Source organism: Telmatherina bonti (assembly GCF_933228915.1).
Source record: "Telmatherina bonti genome assembly, chromosome: 16".
NCBI classification, from domain to species: domain Eukaryota; kingdom Metazoa; phylum Chordata; class Actinopteri; order Atheriniformes; family Telmatherinidae; genus Telmatherina; species Telmatherina bonti.
The window spans coordinates 20130207-20147916 of record NC_136614.1 but is presented as its reverse complement, the minus strand read 5'-3'; the positions used below and the strand labels follow the sequence as shown (position 1 = coordinate 20147916).

The 17710-nt window shown below is 39.6% G+C and overlaps 1 protein-coding gene across 3 annotated transcripts in view; it reads right to left on the bottom strand.

The window, feature by feature from the left end:
* utrn (utrophin) overlaps nt 1-17710 on the bottom strand; it is a 180033-nt gene that overhangs the window by 37688 nt on the left and 124635 nt on the right. For all 3 annotated transcript variants that reach the window (XM_079255303.1, XM_079255301.1, XM_079255302.1), the window contains 6 exons: nt 16717-16777; nt 9393-9454; nt 7534-7608; nt 4892-5093; nt 4039-4124; nt 2484-2641 (listed from right to left, as the gene is read on the bottom strand). In XM_079255303.1, coding sequence (XP_079111429.1) covers nt 2484-2641; nt 4039-4124; nt 4892-5093; nt 7534-7608; nt 9393-9454; nt 16717-16777 — 644 coding nt within the window. The remainder of the gene's footprint in view (nt 1-2483; nt 2642-4038; nt 4125-4891; nt 5094-7533; nt 7609-9392; nt 9455-16716; nt 16778-17710) is intronic.

Genomic DNA, 17710 nt, shown 5'->3' with positions numbered 1-17710 from the left:
TTCTTCCTGAATAATTTAATAGTATTTATTATTTCAGCAACTAGAAACCTAACTGTGACAAAGTATTGCTATCAGACAAAAATCCTGTTTTCTTGCAGTGATTATGGTCATTGATGATGTCACACATTAAGGACATTTCTTGTGCATTTGTAAAAACATGAAGCCGACTGGGACGCAGCTATCATCGTGCCAGGTTATGTCCAATAGATTCATCCCTCTTGTTTGACCTTCACCTGCACAATATCACCGTCTCTCCTTAGTTTCCTCATCACCTCCTCTTCCTCCCTTTAATGGCAAAATTATTGCATTTACAGATTAATTACTGCCTGACTGAAAGGATGACCGGACAGAAGGATGGATGGAAAAATGAAGGAGAACGACAAAGGAGCTGTGAAATAGGTAGAATTTATGGCAGTGCGACTTGTTCATCACAGACCTATAAAACCAAATGGTACGGATGACTGCGGTGTCACTGGATGGGCAAACTGACGCACAGGGGTGGGTGGGCACTGGGCTTTATTCGTTTTGTCTGTATCAACATGAAAATGCAGGAGGAGATGGTTAGAGATTAAGTGTGTGCGCCAAGCATGGTTGGATGATTGAAAGATTAATGAGCGGCTGAACTACAGGTGACACAGAGATTCATGACTCAAATATTTGAGCAATTTGTCTGTGCATGTGTGTATGAGTGTGTACTCAAGCATACTCAAAGATAACCAACATGGTGCTGGTGCTTTCTGAGGTATTCAGAAAAGTGAGCATGAAACCTGCTTAAACCTGCCTCACTGCCGGTTTTTTAAGATGCAGTGCAGGAAATCAGTGAAATTTATTGGGTTTAATTATAATGTTTGGCTCCCGTTAGTGACTGCTGAGGCAGTAGTCAGAGTGTGAAAATAAAACCATGGACCTGGGAGGATGGAGACATTAAATGCTGGTAACATCAAGCGATAAATGTGAGCAAAGCATTTCACTAGTTGCTGTAAAAAAACCCAAAAAAAACCAAACAACTACAGAACAGTTAGCAGAAAATAGACTTTTTAAAAATATCTTTAAGACTGATAAAAAATATCTTTAATACTGATTAAACCCTTTAGCATTAAGTAGGTGCTGGTATATGTTGCATCATGGCCAGTCCATGCAACAACAGCAACCTGAGTTTTAACAGACAAAAAGACCTCTTTTGTGTTTAAAACAAACAAGAAATGTTTTTAATAACATAAGAATTGTGCAGGAGGTCAGGTTATAAGGAGGAGCATCAGGAATAGATTAGGCTGGAGTTCATTTTCTGCTCGCCATCCCACTGCATTCTGCTCAAAACCACTTCTAAATGATGAAAACTTAAACTGCCAGAAAGAAGATGGATGTCTGATGCACATTCTCTTGTTTGTCTCATGCACATAAATTGATAAAAACAAAAAACATTTAAGGTCTGAGTAAGTCAGAAAACGTTTCACAACTCCACAAAGTATCTTTGTTAATCCTTTGTCAAGTTTCTAAGTCCGATTGTAAACATATTAAAAAGAGGTGGTGTTGGCATCAGCAGACACATATTTCAGCTTGAAGAATATATTATGGTCTTAAAAACTAACCAAAAGTTAAACAGGTGAGGCAGCCAAAGTCAGGAAAGAAGCTTTAAAAAAAAATAAATAAATAAAAATAAAAATAAAATCTATCTGAATATTTTAATTAACAGGATTGTTAGTTTTACTGCCACCTCCATAAAAATCAAGTAGCCACTGCTTTGTATATAATGTGTTATAGAGTGTTTAACCTCTTTTGAGTTACTGTTGTCTTGGAAATAAAAAACAAAAAAAAACAACTCAGACAGTTGAGCAGATTTACTTGCAAAGTTGGAGCAATTTCCTTTTAAACTAAATCCACTTCAAACATTCACTTCCTAAAATCGGAGATTGCAAGCTTCAGAAAGCAAACAGTGAAGTTACGTCACAAACAAGCTCCCAAGGCCAGCTATTTACACCAACACAAAAGATCACACATGCAAGGTTGAATCTCTTCCATGTTTCCTTAAAAACTCAACGAATGGCTTGCATGAGCCGCTGTGTGCTTCCATGTGCGGGGAGAAATCCAGAACTTTTCAATGGAAAAGCAAAGCAAATGACCAGTTTTAGCTTCTTAAATGTGGTCAAATCTTTCACATAAAATATATTGATTATTGAGCAACTAAAATGTTTCTTCATTATTCTCCTAATAACTACTTAATAAACAGGTTTTCTAGATTTACAATTGATTTGGGTTCATGTAAGAGACGCAGTTTCAGCTCAACCTTTTTTTTTTTGCAGATATGTCATATTAGACCGCGTTTAACCCCTTCATTACCACCATGTCGCCGGCGATCCAGTTGTACACTTTACATTACCACCGGATGGAAATAAAAGTTAAAGGACAGAACAGTTCTTACATTCACTTTGAAGTGAAACAGATGTCTGATGCAAATTGTCTTGTTTGTCTTTTTGTTAACATACGTGTTGGAAGCAGCTGCGGACACTGGGTTCAATGTTGGAACCGCCAAACGCAGCCACTTCCCCCAGCTGCCTTGGGATCTGGATGGCTTCGTGGAGCAGCAGACCGAGCTGTCTCTGGTCGCACGTGCCGCCTGCCGACGCTACCTGGCTGAAGAGATCTGTGGAGGAGGGAGGCAGTGGGAGAACGAAGAGGGAAAAAAAAAATGAGAAAGAGGCAGAGAGGGGAACAAGTCAGAGCCAGTGGGTGATATCAAAAAGAAAAGATACAGGTATAAATAGATGTAAAACAAGAAAGAGTAACGGCATAGTTGCAAGTGGGAGTTAAAGTGTTAAGAAGAGTGTATGTGCGGGTGGGTAGTGGAGGGGAGGATGCAGAAAGCACCAGGGGAACATATTCATTTTTAATCTCTCTGTCTAAGATCTTCCATTCCAGGCTTTTTTCCCCTCTAATCTCTCCTTCCCTGCCTCCAACTCTCCTGCATTCTTTGTGAAGACTGACAGAGCTGTGGCGGCTGACAACGCCCGCCCAGTGACACATGTGGCGCCTTGATATTTTTTCTGATAAAGTTATGAAGTGTAACAGAGCTCATGCACAAAATCAGCAAAGAGGTTAGTGAGAGGGTAATCCAGGGAATGAGAGGAGAGGGAACATGGACAGCGTAACGGGTCTTTCTGCTCTGCTTCCAGCTGTCTTGGATTAACATGAAAAGCCTGGCGCTGATTGCTACTGTTATGTATGTACACATGCCACACAGGAAACACCAGCAAAAATCTGTTTGAGACCACCACTTTTTCTCAACTCTGACATCTTATTGATAAACTTCTCCATATCTCCAACTATATACAGTTACATGCAACATATGCAGCAGCCACCAAAAGGGTTTTAGATTACGCAACACCTGGTTAGGTATGTGTGCCATGGGGAGTATATGCATGAGGCTGACATTCAATAAAACCCTTAAAAGAGTAAAGGAGGAAGAATGCAATCAACCGTGCTTGATATCCTTCTCAAGCTAATAGAAACTGCCAGTGGAACGAATAGGCTCAGGGAAAGGGTTCATGCCACGGCAAAAGAAAAGAGATGGAAAGGAGAGGAAGCGAGTCAGATAGGGCATAAGACAAAGGGGAACTGTTAGACAGATGAACAGTAGTGTGAGTGGTGGCAGCGAAGGAAGACAGACAGAGGGAGATAAAGCAGCAGAGACACAGAGCAGGAAGCCAGACTGACAAGTCTCCTCCCAGAGCAGCAAGCCAACATTCACGCTCCTTAATCCTCAAAAATAAATCAGAATTCTGAATTAAATAAAGAACTGGGGGAAATGCGTAGGAGGTCTCTCATCCAATTAGACAAGCTGTTCTCCAACACTTTTTTTTTTTCTTGCTGGGTGTTTTATTAATACTGCTGGGATTACGGCTGTGGTGGAGCAGGGTGGGTCGGACTGAAGTGTGTGCGTGTGTGCGCGCGCGTGTGTGTGTGTGTGTGTGTGTGTGTGGGGGGGGGGGGGGGGGGGGGGGGGGAATGACAACAGCGCGTTTACATCTGCAAATATCTTACATTTGTATTTCTCCTCCAAGTGTCCCTTGGAGAGAGAGAGCAATCCAATCTTCATGGAAAGGATGCGAATCTTCCCACTGCGACCACTGCAGACATAGACAAACACATGAGAGCACGGCTACCAGTTAGTCATCGTTATTCTTAGCGTGCAAGCTTCTTAATACCCACTGTGTGTATATATATATATATATATATATATATATATATATATATATATATATATATATATATATATATATATATATACACACACACACACACACACACACACACACTGCATGAAACAGCAGTGGCAGAAAATCTTTATGAGCCTGGAAATAGAAGGACGTTTTGATTTGCTGTGTGTTCTTTGTCAAGATCTGTTTGCGAGAGATGGTGAGGTTCCAATTAAAATTCCTGTGTGGCCAAAAACAGCATTTATGCTGGTAAGGTTGTCAGCTAACAGCATCTGTGCACACATGTGATTATACAAAAAGTGATGCATGTTAATGCTGTACAAGCTTGTGCAGAGTGGATTTGCAAATGTGAGCATGAATGCCTGCTCCAAATTAAACACACTGTGCAACAGGAATTTACATGCCAAGAGAGGCACTCGGTGTCAACACCATCCTGATCAGAATGTTTCATATTTACAGCTTACAGATTAAAAACATGTGGTTTATTGTATTTTGTAGCACATTTAGAGCTGAAAACGGGAAACCACTGAAGTGGCCGATCATTGTCATTTATATTTTCAAGAAGCCAGGATGCCTGTGGCAACATGCACCATATGCAAAATCTGTGACAATATCAAAAAAGCATGTAGCTTGATCCATAATCTCCATCCTGAATCCATAACAGATGGCATACACACGTGTCGTAAACATTGAGCAGCCAGTTGAGACACATGTCGACGCAGAGAGGCACGTTAACCAGGTCTTTGTGCTCCTGTTCCAAGCCGTCGTAGATGGATGTCAGGCAGTTGATGACGTCTGGGACGGAGAGCAGCTGACTGTTGTTGGTGAGTTTGTACTGCGCAAAAGTGTTCTGGGCAACACTGAGATCCAGCAGGTCCACTGCAGATGGACGGGGCGGTCCGGTCACAGTCGATGATAGGAAGGAATAGGTAAAAGAGAGAAGAGGAAGGTGAACAGTGACAAGGGAGAAAGCAGTGAGAGGCAGCCAGAAAAATCAGAGAAAGAACTATTAGTCATCTCTTGGTATTGTTTACTGGGTTTTCAACAGCAGCTCAGACTTTCTAAGATTGCCAAAAAAAATTGGCAGAAAAAAAACGAGCTGAGAATGGCACAGACTATTACCAGAAATACATCAAAACTCTGGACTTGACTGATAGACAGTCCGAAATAGTCAAAAACATCCAAGTAGTGGAAAAACAGACGGAATAGATTCATCGTCAAAGTGAAACATTAATATCAGGAAAATCTGAACTGAAATTCAAGCAAGAAAACAAATCTAACAGGCGGAAAACGGTCGTTTCTTTATATTTAATAAAAAAAAAAAAAAAAAGGCACGATTATTGTTAAATGATCAGTCGTGCTTCTTTCATGTTCATATTGCAGCTCTCACTCACCTACATGCCTGTTTAGCAACATGCAAAAACTCATCATGTTGGAGTTTTTGCTTATTTCATAAAAGTAGCAAAAATTCAGCCAAAATGGGAGAAAATTCTTCGAATGAAAAAAAAGTGAACCTGACATGTAATAATAAAGAGGAATAAAGACATTCAGACACTTGTTTCTGTTCCTGCTCAAAGGTAGATGAGATGATCAATACTACACTAATAGTTTTATGCATCTGCTCAGGAGAGCTGCCAGTCGATCTGTGTAGTAAAGGGCTGGAAAGAAAAGAACAGCTGGGCTTTCTGTGGTTAGAACGTTGCAATTTTACCAATTATGTTACATAAGCAAGACAAGCAAAAGTTTTTTCCAATTCAAGTTGAAGGCAACTTGACTTTAATAATTTTGTCGAAACGGTACTTAAGAGGGGGGAAAAAAAGGGGGGAATGCTGTGAAAATTGCTCTCTTTAAGCTCAGGATTATCATGACCTGACCGACAGTTTTCATTTTCTTTAGGAACGCACTTGATTCAAAAATAAATTAAGCACATGGACGGAACAAGAGTCAATTTTTTTTTCTTCTTCTTCAGGTCCATTTGTACTGCTTATTCAAAACAGTGAGTGTAGTTCTTAATATTCAAGTGACTTCTTAGGTTTTTAATTTCATAAGCAAAAACATTATTCTTATTCCTTTTCCTCACTTCTACCACATCATTTGCTCCGCAGTCAACAGTAATTACTGGAGGAGCTCACATGGAGCGGGCACAGCAGAACCACAATGCTATCAGTCGCCATCAGAAAGCAAAACTTTTCCCGACAACTTTGTCGCTATGCGACGCCCAAAAGGCTGTGGCATATTATAGAGAAGCCACGCAAGCCTGTTTGCCTCCTGGGTCAGCCTGAACCCAATTAGCTGTTTCATAGAATCCCTGTTACAATTATATGTGTGTGTAGTCCTCTCAACTTTTGTTAAGACGCACAAGTTCTCTGTGCACAGAAATCCAGACTAACAATAACTACTGCTCCTTCTGCTGCGTCGTGTGTGTTTGTATGTGTGCTTTTGGGCACAGTGGTTGTTCTTATCTAATGGATTATAATGAAGTGTGGTGCCCTGCAAATTAAAACCACCTATGCTGACATCACAAACCATCACAAACACACACACAACATGTGATCAGAGAGGAAATCTGAGAAAACAAACTGAATGATTTCAACTCATTAACAACAAAAAAAAAAACAGGGTGGAACAAAAAGCTTTGAAATACACAATCACTCCGCAACTCTTTTACAAAGCTGCTCGCATACCGTTATTCCTGTAGTTTGACATTTTTGTAGTTTGACACAAACGGCAAACTTCCAAACAAGCAGCAGGATGTAAATGAGCAGCACCGACTCAGAGTCGGTGTTTTGTTGCATTAATAATGTCAACAGCTGTATAATAGTTAGCATTTGTCTCCATTATTACACTGTGCTGACTCCAAGTATCTGCTGCCATGCTGGCTGAAAGCTCACATTGGGAGAGGGGGGGGTGTATGTTCACCTGCAGTGTGTGTGTTTGTGCATGGGTCTGGTAGCCAGCTGAGACTGTAGATAATAGCCACCTTTATCAAACTCTCAGTTTTACAGGCGCAAACAGCAGCTCTTACGCTGGAAATTAAAAAAAAAAAAAAAAATCCCACCTGTGCACATAGAATGAAGCTTAACACCAGCACCAGCTGTGACTGTGTGTGGATATGATCACCCACGAATACACACATATTCATGCAGCAGCACAGGTTATTTTAGAGCCAAAATATACTTTGCCTTTAGGTTGCTCTGGCATAGTATCTGGCATCCTTTCAAATCATTACTGCATCTTCTCGACATCAAAAGCCGACCGCCGCTGTAGATATTAAATATATGTGCGTGTGTGTGTGTGTGTGTGTGTGTGTCTTACTTACAGCACAGTGCTTTCTGTAGCCTGCGAATCTTCATGGCTGTTCGGTACGCGGAGAATCTCACATTGTTCAAGTCCGCTTCGGGAAGGAAGAGAGACGGGGAGATGAAAGGTAAATAGATGAGAAAAATGGAGGCGGGAGATCAGAAAACACAGTGCAAAAGAAATCTGCCTGCAGGGCAACACAAGCAGGCCCCGTCTTTTCACTGAAATTCAACTTCTGTTATTTATTGTCTGCGGAGACGTGTGAGAGGAAGAGGTGCTAATGTGGACTCTGTAATTAGGTCAGCGAGTTCCGTCTCTGAGGGGCTCGGTGCTATTTGTTGAGCTGCTGGCCTGCAGCAAACGTTCCCAAAGTTTCACAGGTTATTACTAATCAGGCTGCTCATTAAAGAGCAGTCACACTAGCCATCCCACAGGGACACGGACATGTATATGGATACAGACACAGAGCAGGACAAAGCAAAAAATCAGCTGCTGTCAAAGAGTTAAATAATTTTTTTAAATAAAGTGTACATTTGCATGCAGTGTGTTCACAACTTCAGGTTTAATTCCTTATCTTGTTGATCTATGAAGTGGAAAGAAGTAAATAAGCCTCCTTGAAGCATGATAAAAATGATGTTTTTCTTGAAATGTTAATGAACTGGTATTTTTATATAATTGACTTAAAAAACATACAGAGTAAATTGCCTTTGGCAGATATCACCGCTTCCAGATGCTTTTTACAACCACTGAGTCTGTGTACTTGTGACTCAGTGGTGTTCAGTCACTAATCTTTGCGAATCACTTCAAGCTTTTACTTATTTTTAGGCTGCTTTGACAGCTAAAATATATCTATATAAAGCTCTTTAGTGAAGCGCAAGTCAGAAGACTGTTTGAGTCCGTCCAAAGGCTTCAGCTTGTACATATTTTTACAGTTCAAAGTAAGTTTTGGGATGTATTTTTGCAGAAGCAGACCTGTTTTTAGACTGACTTGCATTACATATTCACTCTTATCAGATTGTACCTGATCTGTTTGGTGTTTGTTGTTTAAAGACTGGTTGAAAAGAACGATTTATCCTGATGCTGCTTTCAGAAAATGTCTTTTGAGATGAGGTCACAGCCAAAACTTCCCATTACTTTGTTTCGTGTCCATTTTGCCTTTGCAAAGCCACAGAGCGTAACGGAGGCCTGCCGCTCCAGTACCTCATAAACCAAGGATTTCTTGACTCCAAGTTGTCCTGGTCGTCACTTTCACAGTTTCCCTTCAGTGCTTTGATGTATTTTTATAGCCTCACTTTTTGCTTTGCTGGCATCAGTTTGTTTCATTTTAGATTTCCTATCAGCTTCTAAGAGAAGCCAATAAAGCTCAAAGCTGGATAGAAAACCAATCTTGACCACCTTCCCAGTTTCAGTATAGTACTGCATTTGTTCAGAGTCGGTGCCATGCAAAGCTGTGTAGATGCACACATGCCTGTTGTGGCTATCTGGAGTCCAAAATGTGTGAAAAAGCAAGCTCCAACACATGATCTTGTGTTTTTATTGGTGGTTCTTCTTTTACGCTTTGCTTTTCACTGAACGCTTATTTCCATCTTTCAGAAAAGCAGAAACTGCTCCCCATCTGGTCTCAAATCCACACAAAGGCGATGAGTAGCAACAAAAGGCTTCTTCAGTAGCTTAGAGTGATGAATGTCAAAGCCATCCTATGATTTTTTTTTTAAGCTGTTCAACATATGCATATGCCCTAACCAGAGAAATAAATTGTTAGTAAAAACAACTACAACACCGATCCCATCTTTTCTGTGAAGCAACATTCTACAAGTTTCTGAATGAAGTGAGATGCTTAATAACTGAAGTCATGATATGTAATTTTATGTTTTGTACCTAGTGATTGGTAGAGCTCTGTCATCTTTGGATGGTCCCAGCAGGTAGTCTGTGTCTGGTGGCTGAAAATGAAAGGAAAAGACAGAAGTCAGAAGAAGGATTTAAAAAGAAAAAAAAAAAAAGTGACGGCTAAACTGAACAGAAGCAACTGACGTCAAAACGCACGCAAGTAGAAGTCCATTCAATACTTTCAAGGCTTGTCACAAAAGAAAAATACAAGGACAAACAAAGCAACACTGAGTACCAATGTCACTGCACTGCAACCCCCAATAAAAGGGGGGAAAAAAAGATATTGGTGAAAGCATACACACACAGAACTGTAACAACACTCCCAACATTATTTGGTGCTTTGTTAACACTGTAAATGGGATTATTGGAAAAATATTTTGCTGCAGTCTCTCCATTTTGAACAAAGCCTGCACGTATGTCTAGAAATCACAAAATAACTACATGAAACACAAACATGCTGTGAATCTTCATCACAGGGTTTCTTTTATATACCATGGGACATAGAAACAAGGAGCTTCAAGTTTCAAATCCTTACTCAGATTTCTGCTTCAGACACACAACATCAACCATACAAAAATAAATAAAATAAGACGCATGCCGAAGCCAATCAAAGCTTGCTGGCTTCACACGCACAGGACAGCAAAGAATCAGACTTCTGTCAACCTGCAGCTGTCAGTCAGTGTATCTGTTTGAGGTGTGGTGACTGTGATGTGGCTCCTGTGTTTGTGTGTGCCTGGGTGTATATTTCATGAAGGTACCAGGCTGTCAGAAGGCACACTCCAATCTACGTGGAATGTTTTGAGAAGTTTTCTGGAAGGGTTTTTTTTTTTTTTTTTTTAAATGCAGAGGCTCCCCAGTGGGACCTGCAGTGGCTCTCGCTCTCTCTTTGCTGACAGTCAGCAGGAAGCAAAGTCAAACTGCAGCTGTGGATGGCATAAGCTCTCCTCATGCGCAGATGTTCATCACTATTCAGCAGCTGCACACACTGATAACCTCTTTTACAAGTGAGCAGGCTTTGCTAATGCCCAGACCTCCCACACACAGGACTCACAAAGAGCTTGCCTTCATTGTTGCAGGGTTTCAGTGAAAACAGGGCAGGCGGATTCGTTAGCATTTGCTCCACAAAAACACGAGCGCTAAAAAGGGAAGAATATCGGCTATCCATGCCGCGAGTGGCGAAAAATTATCACTGTGAAACATTTGTGTAGAAAGGTACACCACTCATACGACAGAACTAATCCAGTGATTAAACATTCAGTCCAGAGATGTACACAAGCCACACAGTCAGCAATATATCCACCAACTAAAATATCTATCCAGCTCTTGAATGTCACGACGACAACAGATTGTCAAATTGTCTTCAAGACTTTCCCTAAATACCCATCCTTTTGTCAAGTACATCTTAAGCTTTCTTTTGTTGTCTTGAATGGGGGAAAGAAGTAAACTGATGACACACTTAATACAAAGCTGCATCATTTATAACAGGAAACATTCACAAGCACATAAGGAGGCATGAGGGGATTTTAAAGAGGAAGGGACAAAAATCAGCTATTCTGCGGCTTAGACAGCAGCAGATCCTCAGTCAATCTCGGCAAGGTGAGGATTGTCAAATGTAAGGCCGCTTTCATGCCAACGTGATTTGTGTTCACACTGACTTCTTTTGTTAACAAATCCAGAGCTCTGAGATACTCAGTTAAAGTTCCTCTCTGCTAGATATTAAACGTCTGACCTTGTTAACATGTCCAGTGTATTTATCTTTTATAGCCTTCAAAGCGAAGGCTGGGATTTCAGTCAGATTGGAATTTGAAGTTGAAGTATGAAGCTAGTATAGGCAAAACAAGGCTGTTGGCAAAGACGGCAAATATAAAAACAAGTGAGGTAGGAACCAGTTGACCAGCAGCAATTATAATGCAGAAGCAACGGACAGTGGATATATTACCATTCTGATACTTCCACCTGCATTTGACCTTATATAATCTAATGTCCTATAGATAAGAATTGCTCTCATATTTAAAAATTTGTGTATGAATTCCCCCAATATTATATTAGAAGTGTCAAAGGCAGCGTAGCAAAAATGAGATGGGCTAAACAAGCAGCAGTATCATCTTCTACCACATGGAGATAAGAGCTGCATCAGATTAGCTTGTTCAGAAATTCCTATTCACTGAATGAGGAAAATAGGTGCACAATCATACTCAGCTATTTTAAGGATATTTCAGGTTCTTATTGGTAGAAAAAGGAACAAATTTTAGAATCACAAATGGATTTTGGGGAGAATTAAAAGAACTGAAATGGGACTTAAAGAGATCAGCTCATCAAACATGGAAAAACATGACATAAAATTAGTGGAAGTATAAATATCAGTCATACTAAATATTAGTGGCAACATGTCTACTTGCTGGTAAAAACTTCTTATGAATAAAAATTCCCGGAGATCACCTGTAGTCTAAACTGCAAAAGATGGTTAATTAAACAAAATTATACTATGGTCTGGGTGAATACTCTATTTTGATTGGTTGCAGGGGGTCCGTTAAAAAGTGATAATGGACAACAGTTAAAAAAAAAGTTCCGTCAATTAGCCAAATAGTTCTAAATCAGTGCGCTGGCTCAAACAGCAGTTGGTAACCATGGCAACAGAAATGTTCGCGACAAACGGGCAGAAAGAATATCTGGACTGACAATGTCAGACATTTTTCTTCTCCTGATATAGAAACCAGCCATCGCACGTCATCCCCGATTTCTTTCATATTGTGAAGAAATATGCATTTCAGGCAGAAATAATCATATTTTCACTGGAATCCCTTAAGAGGAGGGGGCCGGCACTGTTCAACACTCTTATCTTTCATTATTATTATAATATCATTATTATAATTATTTATTATTATTATCATCATCATCATCATCATATCTATTGAAATTGTTTATAAATGTTAAAAAAAATTTTTTTAAAAACTTATGTCAGCAGGTCATTCATGAGATTTATTTCACATAAACCCAACAAAAACAAAAACAAAAAAATGATCAAAACACACAAGAGTTTGTGTGAAATGAACCAAAGCGGTTTACTGGACGGACAAACGTGATCACATGCTGTTCACTTGAAAGTAAGAAGCCTGTCCTCATTGTCCAGCTCAGGCTTTTATCTCTACACCCTGTCTGCTGCTACGCTGCAGGTTCAAACACAGCACAGGTATCAGCCTTCTCTTTTATATCTTCCAATCCCATTTAATTTTCATTGTCCGCAACGTTGTGTGCAAAACTGTGTTACTGTCACTCTGATCTGCACCAAAATATTCAGATCATATAAACCGAACCATAATGAGCCAATAAACAGAATCAACTAAAGTGAAACTGACTATTTTAAGGTCAATGTTTTTATTCCCTTTTATAGAAGCACCTTGATTAACAAAGCATAAAAATGTATAGTTTTGGTTTTTTAATGACAAAGTCTGAATGCATCTCAGAATATGAAGCAGGTCCACTTAACTGCTTTAAATACTTTGCCAATGAGGCAGCAGAAGTTCAAAGACAAAACCTGACCTGAGCTTCAGCAAACAGCTCAGAGGCTGAAACACATGAAGTGTCAGTAAACCAAAGGAATACAGGTTTGGCTGTTTATTCATTCATTTTCCACACTACTAAGTCCAATTCAGGGTTGCACGACTGTTAATTCCACTGCTTTTTATTTTAGTTATTTTAAGCTTCTAAATGTGAAAATTAGTTGAACAAATATGAGTACTTTTGAATAAAATCTGAGCAATTGATCTCTGCAGTAGAAAAATGAGTTCTCATTTGCATGAATTAGATCTAATTAAAGCAAACTGTAATTAGAAATAGTGGTTTTTCTATTTGCCAGTCAATCAGAGAGGTAGCGGAGATGAGCACTTATGTCTGCTGCAGTGTGTGTTACATTTTCTGTCTTCCAAATAAGAATAAACTAGTCAAATGGGGTCACAGAGGGGGACACTGCAGCAGACAGAAAGGGATTAAATACATGTAGCAGATAAAAAGTATAGTTAAGGGGGAATCTCTTTTTTCTGAATAGTTTTATGAGGTTTCTGTGTGATTGAGCAGCTAAAGCTATTTGACAAAAGTGACCCTCTTACACTAACAGATCACCACTGTAACAATTTGGCTTATGAAGAATTATTGCTGTTCCCCTGACATTTTATGTGCGGCAGCACAATCTTACTGAAGGTTAAAGATGTTAAAATTACTGATTTCATCCCTGCTGCTCCAGAATTAACCATGTAAATCCCACTGCTTCTATCCATAAATTCTGACTAGAAACAGCAAAAAAAAAAAAAAAAAAAAAAAAAAAAAAAAAAAAAGTAACACATTTTGTTTGGTGAATGAAAGAACATCAAGTGTAAAATTCTTTTGGGAAACATCCAATCACTTCATGATCAACGATCAAAGGACTTATCTAAATCCTGCTGGCAGGAGACTGCCAAAACACTTCCTTTACTGGTGGGAATGTGTCACTGTGACACACTCAAAGTTCGCCATGAATAATCATGAGTAGGCTGGTGAATGATCGCTAGCATGCATGGCTATCCACGGAAACAAAATTACAGACATATCAGAGGGAGAAGAGGAAGATTTCTGGAACTTTTTCTTCTCCCCTGTCTGACAGCAGGCTGCCAGACTTATCACCAAGTGTCTGTGACAGGTGATAAGTGCCTGCATTCACCACTTGATGCCTCATGCTTTTACTCTGGCTGCCATCACTTCACCTTTGCCACAAAAAGTAGATCCTTCCTTCTGTGTCACGGCAAAAAAAGAAATCCTGCCTTTGAATTACGCTTTAATGCTTTCCATTAAAACTTCTCAAACTGCATTTCCAGAGAAAGGGGATGTCCACAGCCTTCCAGAACATGCCAGAATCAGTTAAATGGGGCAGCACAAGGATGCCAGCATGAGACAGTAGTCACAGAGCGTTTATGAAAGCATCCGATTCCCACCCCAATAATATGTCATCTGAACTACTCACTGCAGGGGGGCGGAAAAAGCGCACTTTTAATCAGGCGACCTTTGTCGGCTTAAAGACGCGGTTCAGAACTTGAGATGAAAGAAGAGACGAAGAGGAGATTGGGGAAATGAATATGCCTAATAATGATGTGAGAATCCCAACACTGAATGTGACCTGTGATTAATGCTGGGGTTGGACTTGGAGTCCAATTCAATACAGCAAATTGAGTTTAAACTTGCATGTGTTGTAAATCTGTGCATGAAGGAGGAAAAAACAAGCTTTATATTTGTGGAAAGCCACAGAGGTCTAAATCTAACAAAAACTCACCACTTTTTTTTATTATATATATGACTCAAAGAGGCCATTTTTGGGTTGTGAAAACATTAACCTGGGAGAGAGGAAACCTGTTCTAGCTGACACAGAGGATGTGCTGAAAGCTCACAGTGGGTTCGGGAGTGTATTTGGATCGTGCTACGAAGCTCGGATCCACTGAGAATTCACCGGCATGTTTGGGCTTGTGTGGAACTATTGTTTTGCCAGCATGAGGGTGCGCATCACTCAAGAACACCTTTGCATATTGTTTTGTGTTAATGCTTTTGTTCACATGTATTTGCAATGTGGCTTTTTTCTTACAAAAAGGTTTCTCCAGCTGTCTTCAGAAAAAATCCCAACTATGTAGCAAAACAAGTAGCAGCCAATCTCAAGTCTTTATAAGATGACACTTGAACAAAACCAACGAATACCCCAAACTTTTTAAGACATTTGCGTGCTCACAGATGACACATTTATCGTGGGTTTCTCAAGTTACAAAGTGAAAAATGATGCTCAAACAGAAACAAAAGAGAAGCAAATCATTTACCCAAAATCTGGATTTCTTGCAGTCAGCCAAGTATAAATTTAATATCAGCTTTGCTTAGGCAGCAGTGTACTGATGTACATGTTTTAAGTATAATGAAGACTTCAAAGCATTTCTTCTGAAGCAGAGAAGCTACTGACAGATCTCCTTTTTTGGCTGTTTTTGCAAAAATTAGAATGAGAGCCACGACATTAAACTGGAGTCATTACAGTCACTGTAAGCATAGGGAAGAAAGCTGTCATGGGATTTAGCCAGGCATTATCTATTCCAAAGCAGGAAGCCATGTTGAACTGAATGAAAATGTGCAGGTAAAACAGGCTGAATGCTAACTTTCAATAAGAGAGGAGGTCAGCACAAAGAAGTGGCAAAAAATAAAGCAGGTCAGTGACATTTGCAGAAAGTTTACAGAGCAGGAAATACTAGAATCTACTACTTAAACTACTAAAACGGATGAATCTACCATCCCAATTACAATTCATTTGGAATGTTGTGTAAATTGGAAATAAAAACCGAATCTTGACATTCTATCTATACCCAACTAAATATATTCAAACTTAAAAACTTTATTTTCTGCAAATATTCACTCATTTTAAATTTGATGCCTGCATTATTCCAGAAGAGCTGGAACAGTGACAGCAAAAGAATGGGAACGTTGAGGAATGCTGAAAACACACCACAAGTGGACAGGTTTATTGGAAACAGGCGAGTGTCTTGGTTGGGTATTAAAGGAGCTTCCCCGAAAGATTCATTTGTTCGCAAGCAAGGAAAGGTAAGGTTCATCGTGAACAGCCTGGACTCACAGTCAAAAAAAAAAAAAAAAAGTGCAGGAACTGGCCTGCCTACCAGATCTGTCTGGACCAAACGTGGTGCATTATGAAGCGCAAAATACGACAATGGAGACAGTTAATAAACTGAAGTTGTACATGTAGCAGGAACAGGAAACAATCCCATCAACAAAGCTTCAACGTTTTGGTATTACACTTTACACAATATCCCAACGTCACTGTGGCTCAAATTTTCAGATTTCTTTTTTTTTTTTTTTTTTTGGAGGGCCTTTACGAATCAAACTACTTCATGATAATGTCACTTCTCTTTTCACATTCTAGATAAACTGTATTGGTGTAAAATCATTTTGCAATGTACAGTCCTGTTTGCAGTAGTGTTGTATAACAACAGAAGGAGCAAAAATACCCCCAAATATAGGCGATTTCATAAAAACATTTCAGAAAACATAGTTAAACTGTCATTCTCTACTTAAAGACAGCTTGTGACAATAAACTACAAACAATATGAGCTGTTTTTTGGGTCTGCATGCCAAATTAATTAGAAATCATTCATACAAGATGTGGAACTAAGTCAAATTTAATATTTATAAATAAAGACTTATCTGCTTACTGCTCCATAATAACAACATCTAGCTCATACAGAGACACACACAGTTAACAAAATCACCATGAGCGCTACGGCAACAATTTCTCATTACTTACTTGATGTAATATGGAACCTTATTCTGAGAAACTGCGCGTTGCCAGGGGAGCTGCACGGATGCTGCAGACACGTTGAGACAAAGGGAAAAAGAAATGAGACGTAAAAATTCAAGATGCAGTGAAAACAGAAACTCAATCCTTAATGAATACTTTATTCACTATAATCCAATTAGCAATTTAATGTTTGAAGCTTCACTTCCTGCATCTAAAATATTCATAAAAACATAGTCCAGCTAAATATGGAAGACCCTTACTGGGCAAGAGATTGAGTGCATGAAGTAAATGGACATTGCTTCATCAGGGGGAAGGAATATCACACATTAAGGCATGCAAGTGGAAAAATAAGAACTGGAAAAAGTATAGAAAAGAAAAAAAAAGTAAGAACTTTTTAGTTCAGGCTGATCTTTGTTAAATCAGAGAGGACAAGTCTTGATTATAAAAATCTGATGCATCAAATGATATTCTAGAAGCTCTGCAGAGCTAATAGCAGCAGAAATGTTGCTTGATTTATTGCCCTCCCACTTTCCCTCCTCCATGACACAGCTCTACACTCAAATGGAGAGATGAAAAGACAGTAAAAGAAAGAGATTAAGTGCGATTGGGAGATATACGAGATGGATAGGGTAAGATAAGAACGCAGTACTTTTGATCCCTGAGGGAATATTAAGCTACTGGTGTAATGACAGCGAATGTGTGATGGAGGAGATAGTGTCACAGTGCCAGAAAGATGAAAGAAGAGTGTTTTGTACGGAGTCGCTGAGCCCTGTGCATGGATTGCTCAGTTAATTCATGTCTTACAGTGACGCAGCTTGGTGGCCGAGCACCTGCTCTGGATCACACATCATCCATTTTGTCTTCGTGCCCGACAGCCAGCAAAGTAAATCAGGTGGAGCAGGTCAAACACTGATGGCTTTATGATTATAAAAAACGAGGGGGAAAAAATGTGGAAAGGATGAGACTGGCTGCCGCGTTTAAGGTTTCTGAATTTGTCATC